Genomic DNA, 18,742 nt, shown 5'->3' with positions numbered 1-18,742 from the left:
TCTCTCTTAACCCTATCTTATTCTTCGTAAAAATCTTCTCTTCCCCTTCAAGATTTTGTTTTCACTTGTAGCCACTTCAAACAACTATTATTCTCCTCTTATGTATGTGACCTCCGTTACTGTCTTTGTGTGTATCCCACCTACATATTGTGGCAAATCAATGGCTCCTAGTTCTCAAATCCCAACATCTTCTAGGATTTGTAGATGGAACCCTCACACATCCCACAAAAAAATGTGGTTGCTAAATGAAAATATTGGCATGCGATGGAGACTGGCTTGGCCCTTCTTTTTCACAGTTGAGTCCTTACTCTAGTTTCACTTTTGAAGACATTTTTTCTCCACCACCTTTTTTACTCTAAAAGTCAAAGGAAGACTTGAAATAGAGAGGTTAAGAAGGTTAAAATAAGCCAGAAAAGGAAGAAGAGTGGATTAAAGTAGAGGAAGAGAGGGAGAGATACAGAGAAAGCTAGAAGAAAAAAGAGAGAAGAAGAGAGGAAAGTTGATGAATTGTAGAAGGAATTCATCCTTACGGTCCAAAGTGGTGCCCCCTAGATTGTCTAGAAAATAAAATAAAATTACCACTTTTACCCTAAGGTAAGGTGGATCCCTTTAGACTTTTTGAAAATAAATGCCACCAAATTACAATTTGTACACCTCCCCTAGTTTACATGTGTGCATTTACATAAATTTGGGTTTTATCAATATCTTCTATAACTACATGATTCCTCGTCCCCTCTTTAACTAGTATCCCCATATTAGCCTCTCCTTAATCACTTCTTCAATTATCATTAGTGAACAAGCTCCTCAACCTACCCCTCCAAAACCAAATACTCGTCCCATGGTTACTTGAGCTAATGCTTGATCCTCTTCCCATACTGCTCATCTTACCAATGTTCAACAACCACCCTCCTTTGATAAGCATGCTTTATCGCTGCCTCATTAGCAATATGTGATGAATAAGGAGTTTTAAGTCCTTATTTGAAATGACACTCAACTTAGTTCCTCTCATTTCAGACATGCATATTTTTGGATCCAAACATTTATTTAGGACTAAATACCACTTTGATGGGAGTCTCAACAAATGCAAAACTTGCTCAATCAGTGTTGATTATAAACAATAATGGGGTCTTGACTATGACGAAACGTTTAGTGTTATAGTCAACCCTCAAACTATATGGGTAGCTTTTGCCTTAGCTCTCCATTGTAGCTGACCTCTACATTAGTTCAACAATACTTTTTTTCATGGCACTTGAGGGTTATACTTTCTACATCGACCAGTTAGCATACGCATTCACTAAGTCATTATCTTAAACTCGACCTGGTCAATTTTGTTCCAAGGTGAACATTGGTCACATCTCTCAATTCCACTTGAGGGTAAGTCATTATCTTAAGCTCGAGTTGGTCAATTTTGTTCCAAGGTGCACATTGGTCACATCTCTCAGTTCCACTTGAGGGTGGATGAAAGGGAATCTCTTACCAATACCCTATAAACCCTGAGCATTGGCAACCAAGACAGGCAAGCCATGCATGAGCCAACCACAAGATGATCAGGTTAGGCCTTAAAATTCTCCCCAAGCTCCGAGGTCATAGCCAAGATTGACAACTTAGCAAACAAAAACATTTCACTAACCAAAACATTTCTGGTGACTTGGCGTCACGTTTCGCAAGTGTCGTGGGCTCCACCTACCCTACATTATCATCCGTTGTTCGATACTCGCGAGTACGATGTCAGAATACAACCAATGATCGAGAACATAGATCAACGGCTGGGATTAAGGAGAGATATTTTGCATGTGTTTTTTTTGGAGGGTAAACCCGTAATTATATGGGTGTGTGTGAAAAGGGTTCCGTGGTGGATTCATATCGGGTTTCAGCCTCGTACTACCGTGTGTACAAAAACGCGAACCCTAGCTTTTGCCCTTTTTCGTCGTACTTTTCACCTTTGTTATTTCAATTTCCACAATCGCTGCCTCCATTCGTCTTTGATCCTTGCTTTCACCCTCGATTCGTTACTGTCTTCTATTGCCCATCTTCTCCTCTATCTATTGATCCTTACTTCGTCTTCTGCCGTTCCCTTTTCGAGATCCTAGGGTTAGGGTTTGTGAAGGTTTTGTTTTTTTCGACTTGTTCCTCTCGAAATCTGCAGATCCTTTACGGAGACTGGTCTTCTTGTTGATCTAATCTATTTGCCCTTTTTCCTTTGTCCGTGTTTCGACGATCTTCCCTACCTGCTGCGTTGTTGCGGTTCGTGCTGTTCGTGCTATTCGAAACTTGTAAATATTTCTTCTGTCCTTCGATCCTGTTTATAGAGGTATATTTTTATTTCCGGTATAAGTTGTATCTGTTGTGGATCCGTTTCATTCTGGACGTAGGGTTAAGAGTCCTGATTTTACTACTTGGGGTTTTCGTCATTTCCTGTAATTTCTTTGGGTGGATCCCGGGTTCCGTCGGAAAAGCTGTTCTCCCGTTTGTGTTCCGTCTATTGGCCTCTTTTGGCTCAAATTTGGGATTCTGGTGGTAGGATTTTGATTAGATTCTTTTTCGAGTCTCTCCTAATTAATTTTAATTGGGCTGTTCATTTGAGGTAAATACCGGTTCTTGATACTTATCTCCCGGCCCTTTTTGGGTCTTGTTTTGATGTTTTGAGTTCGTATGTTTATTCACCATTTTGTATTTGACTTCTGAATTTTGTGTTCAATTTTGCTTGTGAGCATGACTTCTTCATGATTCTATTTGCGTAACATTAATTTCCTGTTGTGGATACTGTTAGTGTGCCCCTCACTTCCTGTTTCATTTGGTTTATAATCGTAATTTACTTGTCTGGTAAAGATTATGAAGTTCTTTAAAATGGTCATGCTAACTATTTGGTTGCAATGTATCTTTTTCCGCACTTATTGGCCTTGCTGTTTTAAGCAAGAAATTGATAATTGCACTCAGGGATCTTCTTTCCCTTGGCATTTCATTGTTCTCAGAGTGTAGTTTAGTGATCGATAGATGTGCAAATTGGAGTAACTTTAAATGAACTTTTTACCATTTTCAAGCAAAGTAAAAGTTTTAATAGATTATTAGCAACATTGTAGTGGGTATGCCTCTATGCTGATGCTCATTTTTCCACTTGTTTTCTAGTTGGTCATGGTTTTTATCTGGAATATGGTCAATTATGGATGTCCTTTCACTTCATCCAGTTGCATTATAGGCCAGTTGCATTATAGGGACCAGCACCCGGTTAAAGACATATGTTCCTGTGACTTCTAATTGATTTCTATCTATTTTTAGATGACTATATGGGAATAGACTTCTCACATCGTTTGGTAAATAATGTGATACATGTACCTTCCTTCAAAAAAAAAATGTGATGCATGGGGTCTCATCTCAAGTTCAGCTCACCAAGTTATGTGGATGCTGTTTGTACATGCATCCAGTTACTGTAGTTGAGTAATACAAATATTGGAAATAAAGAACTCTAGCATGTTGTCTATAATAGAAAAGTTTGAAGATAATTGGCTTGGTCTGATAGGCATACTTGTTTTTTATTTCCTGGCTATTGAGTGCAGAGACTTGGGATAGGACTGGTCAGGAAATTTATTGCGTTTTTCTAGCTATTGAGAATCAAAACCGAGTGACACTTGCAGATGTAAATAGTTAATCATGCTTACCTTGGATGTCACAGTGCTCTCTATAAAACATCATTTTGTTGAGTGACTCTGTCAGAGGCATCTTCTGCTATATTTAGTCTATTTTTTTTCTAGGGCTTGTGTTTGAAATTGTTTGCTGGATTTTGTTATTCTAGAGTTGTATTATATTTGTTTTGAGTGGGTTGTGATTTGCCTCTAGTGTATTTAAAAAATAGAGTGCTTTGGTAATTGATTGTCTGGAGAAACTTTGCCTATGCTCTATATCCTTCATTGGGATTCTTACTCATACAAGTTCCTTCTGTGTGATTACTCCTTTTTTTTTTTGTGTGTGTTGTGATGAATGTGAATGCCTATGAAATTCTTTTCTTGTGAACACTTTAAATGTCAAATCTATTGTGTAGTGTTGTTCATGGAGAATTTGGAGAATTTTTCTATCTGCATATATCAATTTATAAAATTTTGTTAGTAGTAGTGTTACCTGTCCAAGTGTCATCTTGTTGGATCCCATCAGAAGTTTGTAACACATTTCTCTATGATATGATGATTCATATTTTGGTATTCAGTAAATGTGGACTTCCTGCTTTGTTTTGTTTTTTTTAACTAATGTCTGCCACCTCTTAGCTTCTTGATTGATCTTGTGTCATGTGGCCTGTAGTGTGCTCTTACTTTGGAGTGCCTGTCTATGTGGATCTTGCAGGTTGGAGAAGAAAGCATGGTACTCAATCAAAACAAGCGTCCTTTTACTGATGAAGAATCATTTCAATTCTCTTACAAGCTTCCCAGGCAGCTTGAGTACAACAGCCATCTATGTCCTTTTGCAGATATTTCTTCCTGTAACAACATACTCGAGAAAACTCATTCTTCAGGTACAAAAATGTTGATGTATTCTTAACATTAAATTGTACAGTAAACTAAGGGAAAGAAAGAGACAGCATAGCATTTCTCTTTACTGATCAATTTTTTTATTAGGCGGTGGTGGACAAATCTATAGTAAATCTCTATGGGATGAGAGACTTGCAAATAATAATGTCACAGAGTTCTCTGTTGGTTCTAGTGGAAAAGAGATTGAGGCCAATAGGGCTTTCAACCGAATTTCCTGCTTCTCATGGGCTACCACTTGCAAACCTGAGGAAGAAATGAGAGTCGAGCCATTGGTACGGATACCGTGCTCCCCTGAGTTTTTGGAACGTGACCGACCTTCAAGGCAAGAGGATATATACACATTGCTTGTTGATTATCCCCCTAGGAAACCTGTCTCTGTTGGACCTGATCATCAAGCAGATGTTCCTGACTGGACCCCACGGAGGGTGGACGATGATGGAAACTGGGAAGAGCTCGTGGGAGTCTGTTTAGTTCCAATGCCGGATGCTAACTTATCGTCTTCGGGAGATGTTGACGGAGAAGTGGGCCATGGTAGAGATGCTTGCAGCTGTCCTGATGAAGGATCCATACGATGTGTTAGACAACATGTGATGGAGGCTAGAGAAAAGTTACGGGGATCTCTTGGGGAGGAAATATTTTTGGAGTTGGGATTCTGTGACATGGGAGAAGATGTTGCGGATAAATGGAGCGAAGAGGAAGAACAGGTGTTCCATGAAGTTGTCTTCTCCAATCCAGCTTCCATGGGCAAAAATTTTTGGGATCATCTCCCAACTTTCTTCCCTTCAAGAACCTTGGAGGAGCTTGTCAGTTATTATTTTAATGTGTTCATGCTTCGTAGAAGGGCTGAGCAGAATAGGCTGGTTCCATTGAATGTAGATAGTGATAATGATGAATGGCAGGGAAGTGAGGATGGAGATGAGTTTGGCATGACAGAAGAGGATGAAGAGGATTCTGGGGTTGAGTCTCCTACTGATCTAGCAGTTTTTCACGAAGATGCACATGATGATGAAGATGATGAAGATGGCAGCTTTGATGAAATCGATGATGTTGGTCCGGTTGATCATGATGATGGGCAGTTGGATGGTGGTTCGAAGGTTCAATTCAGTTGTAAATTGACTTCAGACATTGTTTCTGAGTTTCCAAATGGCCATCACATTTCAAGAAATGGACCAGAGGACCATGATATTCAAGACGAGTCTTGCACTTCCTATGAGTCTCAGCATAATGGGGCAGACTCCTGTGGCCCATATGATGGTGGAGCCACACAGGAGAGTTGTGGTGAGGTAGACAGGAAGCAATCTGACACAGAGTATGGGAACAATGCTGTCCATAACGAGGATCATGGATTTGCTTTGGAGCACTGCGACCATAAAGTTTGGGAAATGGGATTTCCTACCGGCACAAAGAAAGATGTCGAGTTCTTACCAACATACAACATGATTGAAGAGGTTTTCGGAGATGAAGCGTGGAACTGTAACCTCAATAATAATGAGACTGGGAGTGGGCAGGGTTTCATATAGAACATAAACGTCGCTGCTACTGCCAACTTTCCTTTTGAATGGCTTCATCAGTCGTCCTCATCCTGAGACATCCCTGTGCTACGGTGGAATTATTCTTTGTCTATTACCATGCGGTAGGATTGTTGTCCAGTTTCCCCTTGTACATTGACGGGGGAATGTGTCTGGCACCCCCACCCCCCGCATTTTTCATTGTAAAATAGAAATCCATAGTTTCCGGAAAAAAAAAAGGGCAGTCTGGTATCTGCGAGTGTCGTAGGGGATGCTCTCATGTGTCTGTGAGTGGAGAGATTTGCTGCTGTTCCTTTTTCGCTCATTTTATTTTATTTCAACTTTTCTCAAGGGCAAAATTCTCGTTTGTCTTCGAGGACAAGTTCTCTCCGCGAGAATATCTGTTTCAAGAGTTATGGAAGCGTCACAGAAAGAAGTAATGTATTATGAATGTTACAATTTTTGTCCTTAAAAGGTTATTTACGGAAGGTTCTGTTAGATATATCAGCTCTATGAATCTATATCAGTTGCAATTTTTCTGGGTTTTGATACATCTTTATCATCTAATGAAAACTGGTTTTCCTACAAAATTCATTGCTGATTTAAACTAGAGCTTATATTTATTTGCAGAAGTCTGATCATGGATGGCTGAGATAGTGTTTCTTATTTCTTATGTTTCATACTAAATGGTTTTAAAAAAATTATTTGGAAATCAGAAAACTAGAATTCAGTAATTTTACTTTAAACCCTAAACTATTTTTGTCTTTGAGAGATATATATTAAGGTTCAGTGAGATAGTGTATTAGCTAATAGTTCGATACAGTTATGGTTTCTTGGAACTGTCAAAAGAGACGAGGGAGGACGAAGAGAAGAAAAAACTGTTCTATCTTGTCATCATTTAGAGTTAGGTATGGTTCCATGAGGGCCATTGCAGGGTTTAAGGTTTAAAGTTTAGGGAATTCTGATATGTATTAGCTGTACCTACGGATACACAATATGTATCGGTTATATGACAAACCCTAAATGCATTAATCTCATGAACAAAATCTAGCTACAAATTGTATATTTTTCATCATTGTTGCCCAATTGCCTATATGACAACCCATATGAGTAATTCTCAAGCTTTGCTGGTGAAGACTTGCTCACTAACACACCCACCTTTATGATTTCTTCCTTTTATATTATAAGTGGTGGTGCACTTGTAGACTTGTAGTTACTTGCAACTGTCTTCCTTTTCTACCCACCCTCCCTCTACTATTGACACCCTAAGCAGTCTGACAGCTTTGATCACTGAAACCAGAATTGTGTTGGCATGAGCTGTTCAAGAGGAGGAATTTTTCTGTAAAATCAAAAGAAAGAAATCCTCTGAAAAATCAGAGCTGAAATCCGATCCCAGAAATACGAGGAAATCCTGTTGTAATTCTATGTATAATTCTCCGGTGAAAGCTTACAAATTGTTCTTTAGTGGTCTACTTTTTACTTGATTAACATCTCCATATGGTACTTTTGATCTTTGACACATTAATTAGATAGGATATGAGCTGCCAAGTTGAGCAGGAAGAATAGAAAAATACTGAAAGAAGAACTAAAAAAGCAATAAATGGGGGGCACGTAGTTGTAAAGATGAAGATCTTTACTAAGATTGGTCAAGGCAAATCCATGCTACAAAAATATTTTGATGGAATCTTTTTAAAAAAACTGAGCATAAATTATTTCACCACAATCATCCATGTCAGGACTGAGCTTGTAAGCTTCAAGCAGGACTCGTCTCCCACTTTGATCCAGTAAATCTTCAATTTTTTTCTAGAGCAAATGTTATCTGCAACTAACCCTTTACTGAATTTAAACCGTAAAGAAGGAAGCACAGAGGTGGGATGGTTTCTGCTATCCATGGAAACACCTTCTGTTGAGGAAACAGCAGATAGGGGTGTTGTAACTACGCGGGATTGACTGTTCTTGTTACCAAAAGTTAGGTCATCTAAACAATGAGAACCAGTAATAATATTGTGTGAGAAAGTAGAGGAAGAGACAGGGAGAGGCCAGCGTATGTTTCTGATGTGTCTGCTTGTCATTTTAACCATCGCTTTTGCTGGATCTTAACTGTTAAGCCAAGTTTTTGTGAAAGTGGGAAGATGTGAAATATGTTTCAGCTTTCAAGTTGTAGATGCTTATGTTAGACAGGTTTCCATAATTGACTCATCTTATGGGTGATTTCTTCTGGATGTAAGTGGTAGTCGTCCGTAGCAATTGAAGGATCTAGTCTAACAGAGGGATTGGGCGTTTCCATCAAGGAGCCTCTGAATAGATGAGCTATTCCGATCATCTCTGGAAATTGATCACTAGTCTCCACTTGTTGGAAAAGGTTTGATGACTTTTTTACTGTTTGATGAAATAAATGAATTTTCTGTTTGCTCTAGTTTATGACATTTAGCTTTTCTATTAGGCTTTTAATCACTTTTCTCTCGAACCATTTAGTAAAATATACAGAAGCAAATGCCCATTTAAGCATCGAAAGTACATCCAATCAAACTGAACAGACAAACAAGTGTGTGCTGATGAGATAAAATATCAGACAAATAGAAATATACAGAAGGATTCCCAATCACCAATGGTTAATAGAATTTCCTATTGGAATGGACTAATTAGATAAAACCAAAAGGGTTAATAGAAACAGAACAAAGAATACAAGGCCTTGCCGGCAAACAGATGAGCATCTCCAGTTACAGCCCTGATGTGAATTAAACACTAGCTAAGAGGACAGCTGGGACCATAGTTGCCGGAAACAGCGGCCGGCCGGCCACCGGATAAGTGAAACTAAAAACTGTAGAATGTTGTAATGAGCACACATGCACAAGTATCCAAAATTACTTCGGAGATGTTAAGATAAACAAACGAAGAAGAGTCCAAACTCTAATAAATAAAATAATCAAATTCTTAAATGAGTGCCCTCAAGCTCCAGCTTGTCTGTTGGCAAGGGAGAAATTACTGTTACAAACTTTCTGTTTAGCATACTAATAATAATAAAGGGTACTTAATTACTGTATAATGAATTGAAATTAAAGTTGGTAAAATGGGTTGTGGAGAAATAAATTAAATCAAGCGATTCAAAAAGTGGGTTCTTTAGGGAGTAAATTAATGGAGGAGGAGGAGATTAAGAGGAAAAGAAATGAAGGGAGGCTAAAACTTAAAAAGCCAGAAGGAATAATGGAAGGAGGTTGGAGGGAAGAGGAAGACAGAGGAAGGAATAGTAGGGGCAGTTAGTTTTAATACGGACTTTACATTCAGATGCTAAAAAAAGGAACGTAATGGGAAGAGATATTGGCCGTCAGATGGGGTGGCGTAGGATTCGCAGCTGAGTACACGTGCTGCGATCGTTCCTTTCATCTTTGCATCTTTGATTCCATGCATGGATTTCTCCTCCAGGTGCAGCCGGGGTGTGTGTGTGTGAGAGGGGAGGAGAACGAGAGAGGAAATCTCTCTGCCCTCTTTTTCTGATTTGGGTGGTGAAATCATCGTCCTTAGTTAGAATACTTCATGACCCGTCTGTTGGAATTTGATTTTTTCTACATTCTTGGAAGTTTTTATTTTATTGACGAGGAGGGTACAGAGAGAGAGACACACACAAAAGGAGGTTGAGTTGGTTCTTTCGTTCGGGGGATCTTGCTCTTGGTCAGGGGAATGGTGAAATCGGAAACGGGTACTGCTCCGATGAGTTTGAACAGCACGAGAAACCTGTGATCTGACTCGATTTTCTTGTTAGATATATAGCTGGTGATTCCTTCTTCTTGATCTGGGTTTCTGCTCGTTCATCCGCAGTTAGTGGAGAGGATCAAGAAAAGAGGCATTCTTGTTTGCTTTGTTCAATGATTTAAGCACTTTCTTTTAGTTTACTCGTCTGGGTTCTTTTGTTTAGCTGTCATTTGGATTGGAAGTAATGGATGAAGAACAAGCGCAGAAGCATTGTTGCAGAATTTGCAACAAGAAGTTCCTTTCTGGAAGATCTTTAGGCGGTCACATGAGGTGCCACATGACAGTGAACTCGTCTGAAACAGAGGAGGAACTCGAAAAGAAAAAAGTTCCTGTTAATTGCGGAAGCATTACTAAGAGCTGGGCGGGCTTCGAAGGGTACGGCCTTAGAGAGAATCCGAAGAAGACGTGGAGGTTCTCTGATTCGCCTCATGCATCCCAACAAGGGAAAGCGTGCAAGGAATGTGGGAAAGCGTTTCCATCGTGGAAGGCTCTGTTCGGTCATATGCGATGCCACTCTGAGAGGTCCACACAAGAAGATTCATGGAGTGGTGGTGGCGGAGATGGGTCCAGCAAAATGGTCTTGGACGGCCACTCTGACAACGAAGGTGTGGCTCCGAGGAGAAGAAGATCGAGGAGAGCCAGGTACGGAGATTCTCCTTCTTTCTCTATTGCAAATGGGTCTTCCTCGATTTCAGAGATCGAGCAAGAACAAGAAGATGTTGCCATCTCTTTGATGATGCTTTCCAGAGATCTGGGTTCTTGGGGAGGCATTATTTCAGTTGCAGAGTTCTCTGATAACAATTCTGTAGTTCTGGAGGTTCGTTCATCTGCAATTGTTAAGGGGAAGGTTGAAAAGGATGGGGATCCGTTGCTGAAAAAGAAGGGGAATTCCAACAAGAAAAGATCTGAACCTGGCCTTTCTGATGGTATGTCTCTGAGAAATCTAAGCAGGAAGGTTGATTCAGATGTTTCAGACGATTGGTTGAATCGGGTCGACCAGTTTGACGAGAATAAACTCGACTACGAAGTCTCCGATGAAGAGAAGGTGAAATTGCGCAGAAATTCTTGTAAGAAGAATGTAGGATCAAACATGGATAGAAGCGAACTGGGAAGTGATTTGCCGAAGAGGATTGATTTTGATCGAGTTGGTTCGATCAAAAGGGCAAATATTGATTCTTGTGAAACTGAATTGGGGGGGAGCGAATTCTTGAAGAAAGTGAAATATGAGGCTACTGTGAACGGGATGGGGAAAATTCAGAGCAAGAAAAGCGGGTTCGAGTGTACCACCTGCAACAAGACTTTCCACTCTTACCAAGCTCTTGGTGGTCACAGAGCTAGTCACAAAAAGGCAAAAGGCTGTTTTACTTCAAAAATCGACAGCGCTGAAGCTAGGTACGAGGAAGAAGAAGGTTCTCCGAAGCAAGTAGCTACTAATAAACTCAAGACTTGCAGCATCGAAAACTTAATTGAAGCAGGTAAAAGCAGCGAAGCGCAGCTAAAGAAAGTGAAGAGCCACGAATGCCCAATCTGTTTCAAGGTTTTTGCTTCCGGTCAAGCTTTGGGTGGTCACAAAAGGTCTCATCTGGTTAGCAATTCAGTTGCCAGAGATGAAAATCGTCAAACCATTGTTATCCAGCAAAAATTGTCTGAAATTCCTGATCTGCTCGACCTTAATCTCCCTGCTCCCGTTGAAGAAGATAGAAACGGGTTTAAGTCGTGGTGGGTTGGTGGCAACCACAAACAGGAGCCGCTTGTCGGTTTGATTTCCAATTGAGACACCAAACTGAAGACGGAAGATTGACTGTACAGAAGAAAGGTGAAGAAATTTTATTTCATTAATTCTTTACAGTTTCTGAAATTGCAATTAACACTTCCTGCTGCTTGAAATTCTTCGAAATTTCCAGTTCAATATATGTTGTTTGTAGTGTTAATGAAGCTCAAATCAGAAGATTAGCACCTGTAGTTGCAAATTCAAAGTTCACTAATCATTTTGTATCTGAAACTGGAGCGGTTTAATTGAATTCTTTTTTTTTTTTTTTTTTGTCTTTTGACGAGATTCTGAGAATTTCCACAACCTGCCTCAGTGTTTCTGAGAACCCTTATTCTATTTGGTAACAAAAGAGTAATTCTTAGCTTCTGTTTTCCATTCTCTTGGAAATTCCCAAGGAAATTAAACAGAAACAGAGGATATAATCTTTTCATTTAAATTTCTGGACTCTTTTCTGAACGAAGGAGATAGAATCCTCTTACCCAGAGGCTGTCTGTTATATCGAAGACAGAAAATCTCTGGGTGATCTTTAAGACCTTCATGGAAATTTGAAAATCTTGCTTGGAAACATGTTAGCTGAAACTGATGTTATAATGAGTAGTTGGACAACTAAGCAGCAGGATGGTTGAATATTTTTCCAGATTCATGAATGGACTCGTTAGATTAAGCTGATTAGAGCAAATTTAAAAATGCAAGAAATCATGTGATCTCAGAGGGTGCTGTTGGTAAAAATTTTATTCTCTCCTTATTTTCTTTATCGACTACTTACCTGTGAAGTTTATGAGCACATGGTCTCTCTCTCTCTCTCTCTCTCTCTCTCTCTCAGAACTCTCATTTCTCAACTGTGTTTGATCTTCCTAGTTCGTATCTATTTGGTACCTAACTCCAGATATAGATAGATCCCAGAGTGTAATTCCAGGAGAAATGAATCTAGCATTCCCACTGAAGAGCGTCACTCTGATTTTGCAAAGACAGTGGTGTCAGGTGAACAAATCAGCTGTTGTGAATGTGGCTGCAAAGTGTTTGTCAGCTATTAGATGTGTCGTCTTGGACAACTACTGGTTTGTCTGTTTTTTTGTCGCAAAGTGGAGTTTTAGTCCGGGAAAATGAGCTGCCAGGACCGCCGCAGCTGCTTCAGTGCTGCTTCCTCTTCTTCGTCTGAACTTGATTTTAGTTGGATTTGACGAGGGAGGGGCGCAGGTGAGGGGATGATTGGAAGTGGCAATCAGCAGTTTCACACAGTCGTCACCCAGAAAAGGGGAAACCGAACTAGTTTTCTCTCCCAAAATCATGAAGTTCGATAAGTAAGCAGAGAATAAACATCAAGAAGCTCATAATTTTGTAGACATTAAATCATGGATTTGCTGCTCACTAGTGGACTAGGCAATTCAAGGGCCAGAGAGGAATAGAGTTTCAGAGATTATATAGATACCTCTCTGGTTATTCTAATTTAAACACCTTTTCCATTAATCTCTCCTCTAAAATCCCTACATAGGATCATGTGAAATTATACTTCTTCTATCTTAAACAAGAAGAAACCAATTAATCAAGGGAGATGGAGAAAATTATCCTGGCAAAAGTGGAGGAAGCGATCCTTGCAAACAAGCTTATTAGGAGGAAAAGGAGGTGAAAACCAAGGTATACCACCTAATTGTTTCCTTTAGGCCCTGTTAGTGCCCTCAAGCTTTTAATTCACTTTCCCTCCTTCAATTACATCGGGCGCTCGGGCTGGGGCTGTCGGGAGGGCTTTGTCGAACAAGAGTATTAAAGAAAAAAAAAAAATTTCTCGCTCGCGATCGACCTTTGGCGATTTCAATCGCCCTCTGTGCGACTTGTCTCCGGCGCTCGATTCTCTTCCTCTCACCTTCCCCAGCACTGACGACCTTTGTTGTTTCCAGTTTTATATCCATCCTATGTCTTTCACTGCTTGGGAGGTAATTGTGGCACTTCTTAGTCCCCATCCCCCCCTCTTCCTCTCTCGGTTTCATCTTCTTCCTCCTTTTTTTATCATCCTGTGTAATTTTCGTGTTTGATTTTGGTACTTAATAGTCTCTCTATAATGTCTTTTCCCGTGCTTGTTGTTTCCTCTCCTTCCCCCTCATTTCTCTCAATTTTTCTTTCATTCTTTGGTGCTCAAACAACTTTTCAGCATGGCAGCAGTTGGTTCTCTGTCGTCATAGCCCTCAGACATCAGCAGACGAAACAGACCCCCTTCTTTGCATACCTTATGATTTTCCTCATTTTCCACACATTCAAATGTTTCCTTGTGTGATTTATTGGTATTATTTTCAAGGCAACCAGGTGGAATTTTCAGAGAAATCTAACATTACCATTGTTAATAGTAATTAACAACGAAGAGTTAATTAATATTTAATTTCTAGTAAGTAACTGAAGTAGTTTATAAAGTAAGTAATAACTAATTAGTGGTTGATAGGAGACACCTAAATAATTCATTGATCAAATCATGGTAATTATTAATGATTAATGATTGGTATAATAGTGAAATGTGCATTATAATTAATGTTGAATTTATGGTAATAAAAATAAAACATAATAGTTGTAATATAAATTACTAAAATATGTTTACTGATTAATACTTAAATAGTTAATAAATTATTTGAGTAGTTAAAAATTAATAAATAACTATTATATTATGTAAACATTAACAACTTAGATATTCTCACGTGCAGCACGGGGGAGCGAGTGCAATTCCCTCGCGCCTCCCAGCCATGTTTGAGTTATATTTGTATTAATTTTATTTTTTGAGAGTCAGATATATCAAAATATTTTGTTTAATAAAAAATATATCTGCATTTTACACCACATTTTTCATTGTGCACACTAACACAAACTTTGGGAGTTCAATTTCTTGTTAGATCTCCAGATTGCAATCAATAGCTCAGGCCACATATTTGAAACATTTTTTCTATGATTTTCATGAGTATTTGGTGGATTTTCTAAGAACTCTAGAACGTTAGAGATTCGTTTTGGAAATGATTTTCTGCCTCAATTCATGTGAGAAGCTTGCGATAGTGACCACAAATTTCTATTCAATTAAACTGCTCCAGTTTCAGATACAAAATGATTAGTGAACTTTGAATTTGCAACAACAGGTGCTAATCTCCTTATTTGAGCTTCATTAACACTACAAACAACATATATTGAACTGGAAATTTCGAAGAATTTCAAGCAGCAGGAAGTGTTAATTGCAATTTCAGAAACTGTAAAGAATTAATGAAATAAAATTTCTTCACTTTTCTTCTGTACAGTCAATCTTCCGTCTTCAGTTTGGTGTCTCAATTGGAACTCAAACCGACAAACGGCTCCTGTTTGTGGTTGCCACCAACCCACCACGACTTACACCCGTTTCTATCTTCTTCAACTGGAGCAGGGAGATTAAGGTCGAGCAGATCAGGAATTTCAGACAATTTTTGCTGGATAACAATGGTTTGACGATTTTCATCTCTGGCAACTGAATTGCTAACCAGATGAGACCTTTTGTGACCACCCAAAGCTTGACCGGAAGCAAAAACCTTGAAACAGATTGGGCATTCGTGGCTCTTCACTTTCTTTAGCTGCGCTTCATTGCTTTTACCTGCTTCAATTAAGTTTTCGATGCTGCAAGTCTTGAGTTTATTAGTAGCTACTTGCTTCGGAGAACCTTCTTCTTCCTCGTAGCTAGCTTCAGCGCTGTCGATTTTTGAAGTAAAACAGCCTTTTGCCTTTTTGTGACTAGCTCTGTGACCACCAAGAGCTTGATAAGAGTGGAAAGTCTTGTTGCAGGTGGTACACTCGAACCCGCTTTTCTTGCTCTGAATTTTCCCCATCCCGTTCACAGTAGCCTCATATTTCACTTTCTTCAAGAATTCGCTCCCCCCCAATTCAGTTTCACAAGAATCAATATTTGCCCTTTTGATCGAACCAACTCGATCAAAATCAATCCTCTTCGGCAAATCACTTCCCAGTTCGCTTCTATCCATGTTTGATCCTACATTCTTCTTACAGGAATTTCTGCGCAATTTCACCTTCTCTTCATCGGAGACTTCGTAGTCGAGTTTATTCTCGTCAAACTGGTCGACCCGATTCAACCAATCGTCTGAAACATCTGAATCGACCTTCCTGCTTAGATTTCTCAGAGACATACCATCAGAAAGGCCAGGTTCAGATCTTTTCTTGTTGGAATTCCCCTTCTTTTTCAGCAACGGATCCCCATCCTTTTCAACCTTCCCCTTAACAATTGCAGATGAACGAACCTCCAGAACTACAGAATTGTTATCAGAGAACTCTGCAACTGAAATAATGCCTCCCCAAGAACCCAGATCTCTGGAAAGCATCATCAAAGAGATGGCAACATCTTCTTGTTCTTGCTCGATCTCTGAAATCGAGGAAGACCCATTTGCAATAGAGACAAAAGGAGAATCTCCGTACCTGGCTCTCCTCGATCTTCTTCTCCTCGGAGCCACACCTTCGTTGTCAGAGTGGCCGTCCAAGACCATTTTGCTGGACCCATCTCCGCCACCACCACTCCATGAATCTTCTTGTGCGGACCTCTCAGAGTGGCATCGCATATGACCGAACAGAGCCTTCCACGATGGAAATGCTTTCCCACATTCCTTGCACGCTTTCCCTTGTTGGGATGCATGAGGCGAATCAGAGAACCTCCACGTCTTCTTCGGATTCTCTCTAAGGCCGTACCCTTCGAAGCCCGCGCAGCTCTTAGTAATGCTTCCGCAATTAACAGGAACTTTTTTCTTTTCGAGTTCCTCCTCTGTTTCAGACGAGTTCACTGTCATGTGGCACCTCATGTGACCGCCTAAAGATCTTCCAGAAAGGAACTTCTTGTTGCAGATTCTGCAACAATGCTTCTGCGCTTGTTCTTCATCCATTACTTCCAATCCAAATGACAGCTAAACAAAAGAACCCAGACGAGTAAACTAAAAGAAAGTGCTTAAATCATTGAACAAAGCAAACAAGAATGCCTCTTTTCTTGATCCTCTCCACTAACTGCGGATGAACGAGCAGAAACCCAGATCAAGAAGAAGGAATCACCAGCTATATATCTAACAAGAAAATCGAGTCAGATCACAGGTTTCTCGTGCTGTTCAAACTCATCGGAGCAGTACCCGTTTCCGATTTCACCATTCCCCTGACCAAGAGCAAGATCCCCCGAACGAAAGAACCAACTCAACCTCCTTTTGTGTGTCTCTCTCTCTCTGTACCCTCCTCGTCAATACAATAAAAACTTCCAAAAATGTAGAAAAAATCAAATTCCAACAGACGGGTCATGCAGTATTCTAACTAAGGACGATGATTTCACCACCCAAATCAGGAAAAGAGGGCAGAGAGCTTTCCTCTCTTGTTCTCCTCCCCTCTCACACACACACACCCCGGCTGCACCTATCGTTGGAGGAGAAATCCATGCATGGAAGCAAAGATGCAAAGATGAAAGGAACGATCGCAGCACGTGTTCTCAGCTGCGAATCCTACGCCACCCCATCTGACGGCCAATATCTCTTCCCATTACGTTCCTTTTTTAGCATCATAACGTAAAGTCCCTACTTAAACTAACTGCCCCTACTATTCCTTCTGGATTTTTAAGTTTTAGCCTCCATTTCTTTTCCTCTTAAATCTCCTCCATTAATTTACTCCCTAAAGAACCCACTTTTTGAAACTGGTGCGATGGAGAATCAGAGACTTCACAGTATAGAACAAAGATAAAAGGAATATTTTCTGATTATATTACTTTGTTTGATACATGTATTTATAGTTACAGAATGATAAAGGATTTACATGAATGTAGAGTTACATGTGTACATGATTGTAGAGTTAGAAGTTGAGACATTCTCAACTTCTCTTAACCTGATCATCTTGATCTCTATCATGCCCCTACAAGATGAAGGTCCGAGAGGAGATTCCACTCTTGGTCTTCAAGGAGAGAAAGTGTTAGTAAGAGCATCGGCTAATTGATCAGTAGATGATACATGAGTCACCCGAAGAGCACCACTCTGAACGTATTCTCTAATGAAGTGATAATCCAAAGCTACATGTTTCATTCGTGAGTGAAAAACTGGATTGGAGCATAAATTGATAACACCTATGTTGTCACAATAAAGGATCGGTTGTTGTGGAAGAAAAACACCAAGGTCAGTGAGAAGAGAGCAAATCCAACGAATTTCAGCTGCAACGGTTGCAACAGATCGATATTTTGCCTCGGTAGAGGATCGAGCTACAGTCCGTTGCTTCTTAGAACTCCAAGAGATAGGATTGTGACCGAGGTAAACAATATAGGCACCGGTTGAAGTAAAATCATTTTTTTACCTACCCAATCAGTATTAGAGAACGCATTAAGGGACAAAGAAGATTGTCGATGTAAGACGATATCATGATCTAGAGTCCCACAAAGATATCATAACAAACGTTTGACAACATCCCAATGATCAGTGGTGGGGCAATGCATAAACTGAGATAACTTATTTACCACATAAGCAATGTCAGGGCGAGTGAGAGACAAATATTGTAAACTTCCAACAACCATTAAATATTCAGATGCAAGTGTGTAGCGACAGGCTTTGCATTGGTCATGCGTGTGCGAGCAAGGAGATCACAGATATACCGGTGTTGAGAAAGAAGACGGCCTTGAGAATGAGGAACAACTTCAATACCAAGAAAATAAGCCAAGGGGCCAAGATCCTTGAGTGAGAATCTATGAGCAAGTAGGTGAATAAATGTCGTCATAGCTTGATCATTGTTTCCTGTAATAATAATGTCATCAACATAGACCAGAATTTACACCACATCTGAACCTATATGTGAGATAAATAGATATGAGTCTGCATGAGAGTTGGAGAAGCCCGAGATAATGAAGAACTGGCGTTACTCATGATACCAAGCACGAGGTGCCTGCTTAAGACCATAGATAGCCTTGTGAAATTTACAGACATGATTCAAATTATCACGATCAATGAAACCTTCTAGTTGTGTCATAAATGCATCATCAGATAGAGAAACGAATTATTAACATCAAGTTGGCGAAGCGACCAACCATGACTTACTACAAGGCTAATAACAATGCGAATAGTGGTAGGCTTGACAACTGGACTAAATGTTTCAGGATAATCAACTCCAGGGAGCTGGTGAAACCCTTTGGCAACTAAACGAGCCTTGTACCTGTCAATGGAACCATCAGAATGATATTTAGT

At 39.9% G+C, this 18,742-nt stretch overlaps 3 protein-coding genes across 4 annotated transcripts; 2 read left to right on the top strand and 1 right to left on the bottom strand.

The window, feature by feature from the left end:
• The first annotated feature begins 1,891 nt into the window (after window positions 1–1,891).
• Window positions 1,892–6,487, top strand: LOC137951987 (uncharacterized). Of its 2 annotated transcripts, none has more exons than XM_068799018.1 (3): window positions 1,892–2,311; window positions 4,333–4,501; window positions 4,605–6,487. In XM_068799018.1, the coding sequence occupies exons 2-3, from the start codon at window positions 4,348–4,350 to the stop codon at window positions 6,035–6,037; spliced, it is 1,587 nt and encodes a 528-aa protein (XP_068655119.1). In that variant the 5' UTR covers window positions 1,892–2,311; window positions 4,333–4,347; the 3' UTR covers window positions 6,038–6,487. The 2 variants fall into 2 exon arrangements, with proteins under 2 accessions (XP_068655119.1, XP_068655118.1); XM_068799017.1 differs by having other exon boundaries at window positions 1,892–2,584.
• A 3,472-nt stretch (window positions 6,488–9,959) lies between these two features.
• On the top strand, window positions 9,960–11,549 carry LOC137951250 (uncharacterized). Its single transcript, XM_068797836.1, has one exon. The coding sequence runs from the start codon at window positions 9,960–9,962 to the stop codon at window positions 11,547–11,549; it is 1,590 nt and encodes a 529-aa protein (XP_068653937.1).
• A 3,255-nt stretch (window positions 11,550–14,804) lies between these two features.
• Window positions 14,805–16,616, bottom strand: LOC137952335 (uncharacterized). The gene has a single exon (XM_068799473.1). It carries the CDS (start codon window positions 16,427–16,429, stop codon window positions 14,840–14,842), a length of 1,590 nt encoding a protein of 529 aa, XP_068655574.1. The 5' UTR covers window positions 16,430–16,616; the 3' UTR covers window positions 14,805–14,839.
• Between the last annotated feature and the right edge of the window lie 2,126 nt (window positions 16,617–18,742).

This window comes from Aristolochia californica, unplaced genomic scaffold (genome assembly GCF_029961685.1).
Source record: "Aristolochia californica isolate CCGP_79_NKW_82.1479 unplaced genomic scaffold, dmAriCali1.0.hap1 SCAF_15, whole genome shotgun sequence".
In the NCBI taxonomy this organism is placed as follows: Eukaryota; Viridiplantae; Streptophyta; class Magnoliopsida; order Piperales; family Aristolochiaceae; genus Aristolochia; species Aristolochia californica.
The sequence above is the reverse complement of the archived record's forward strand: the minus strand, read 5'-3'. Positions and strand labels throughout refer to the sequence as shown.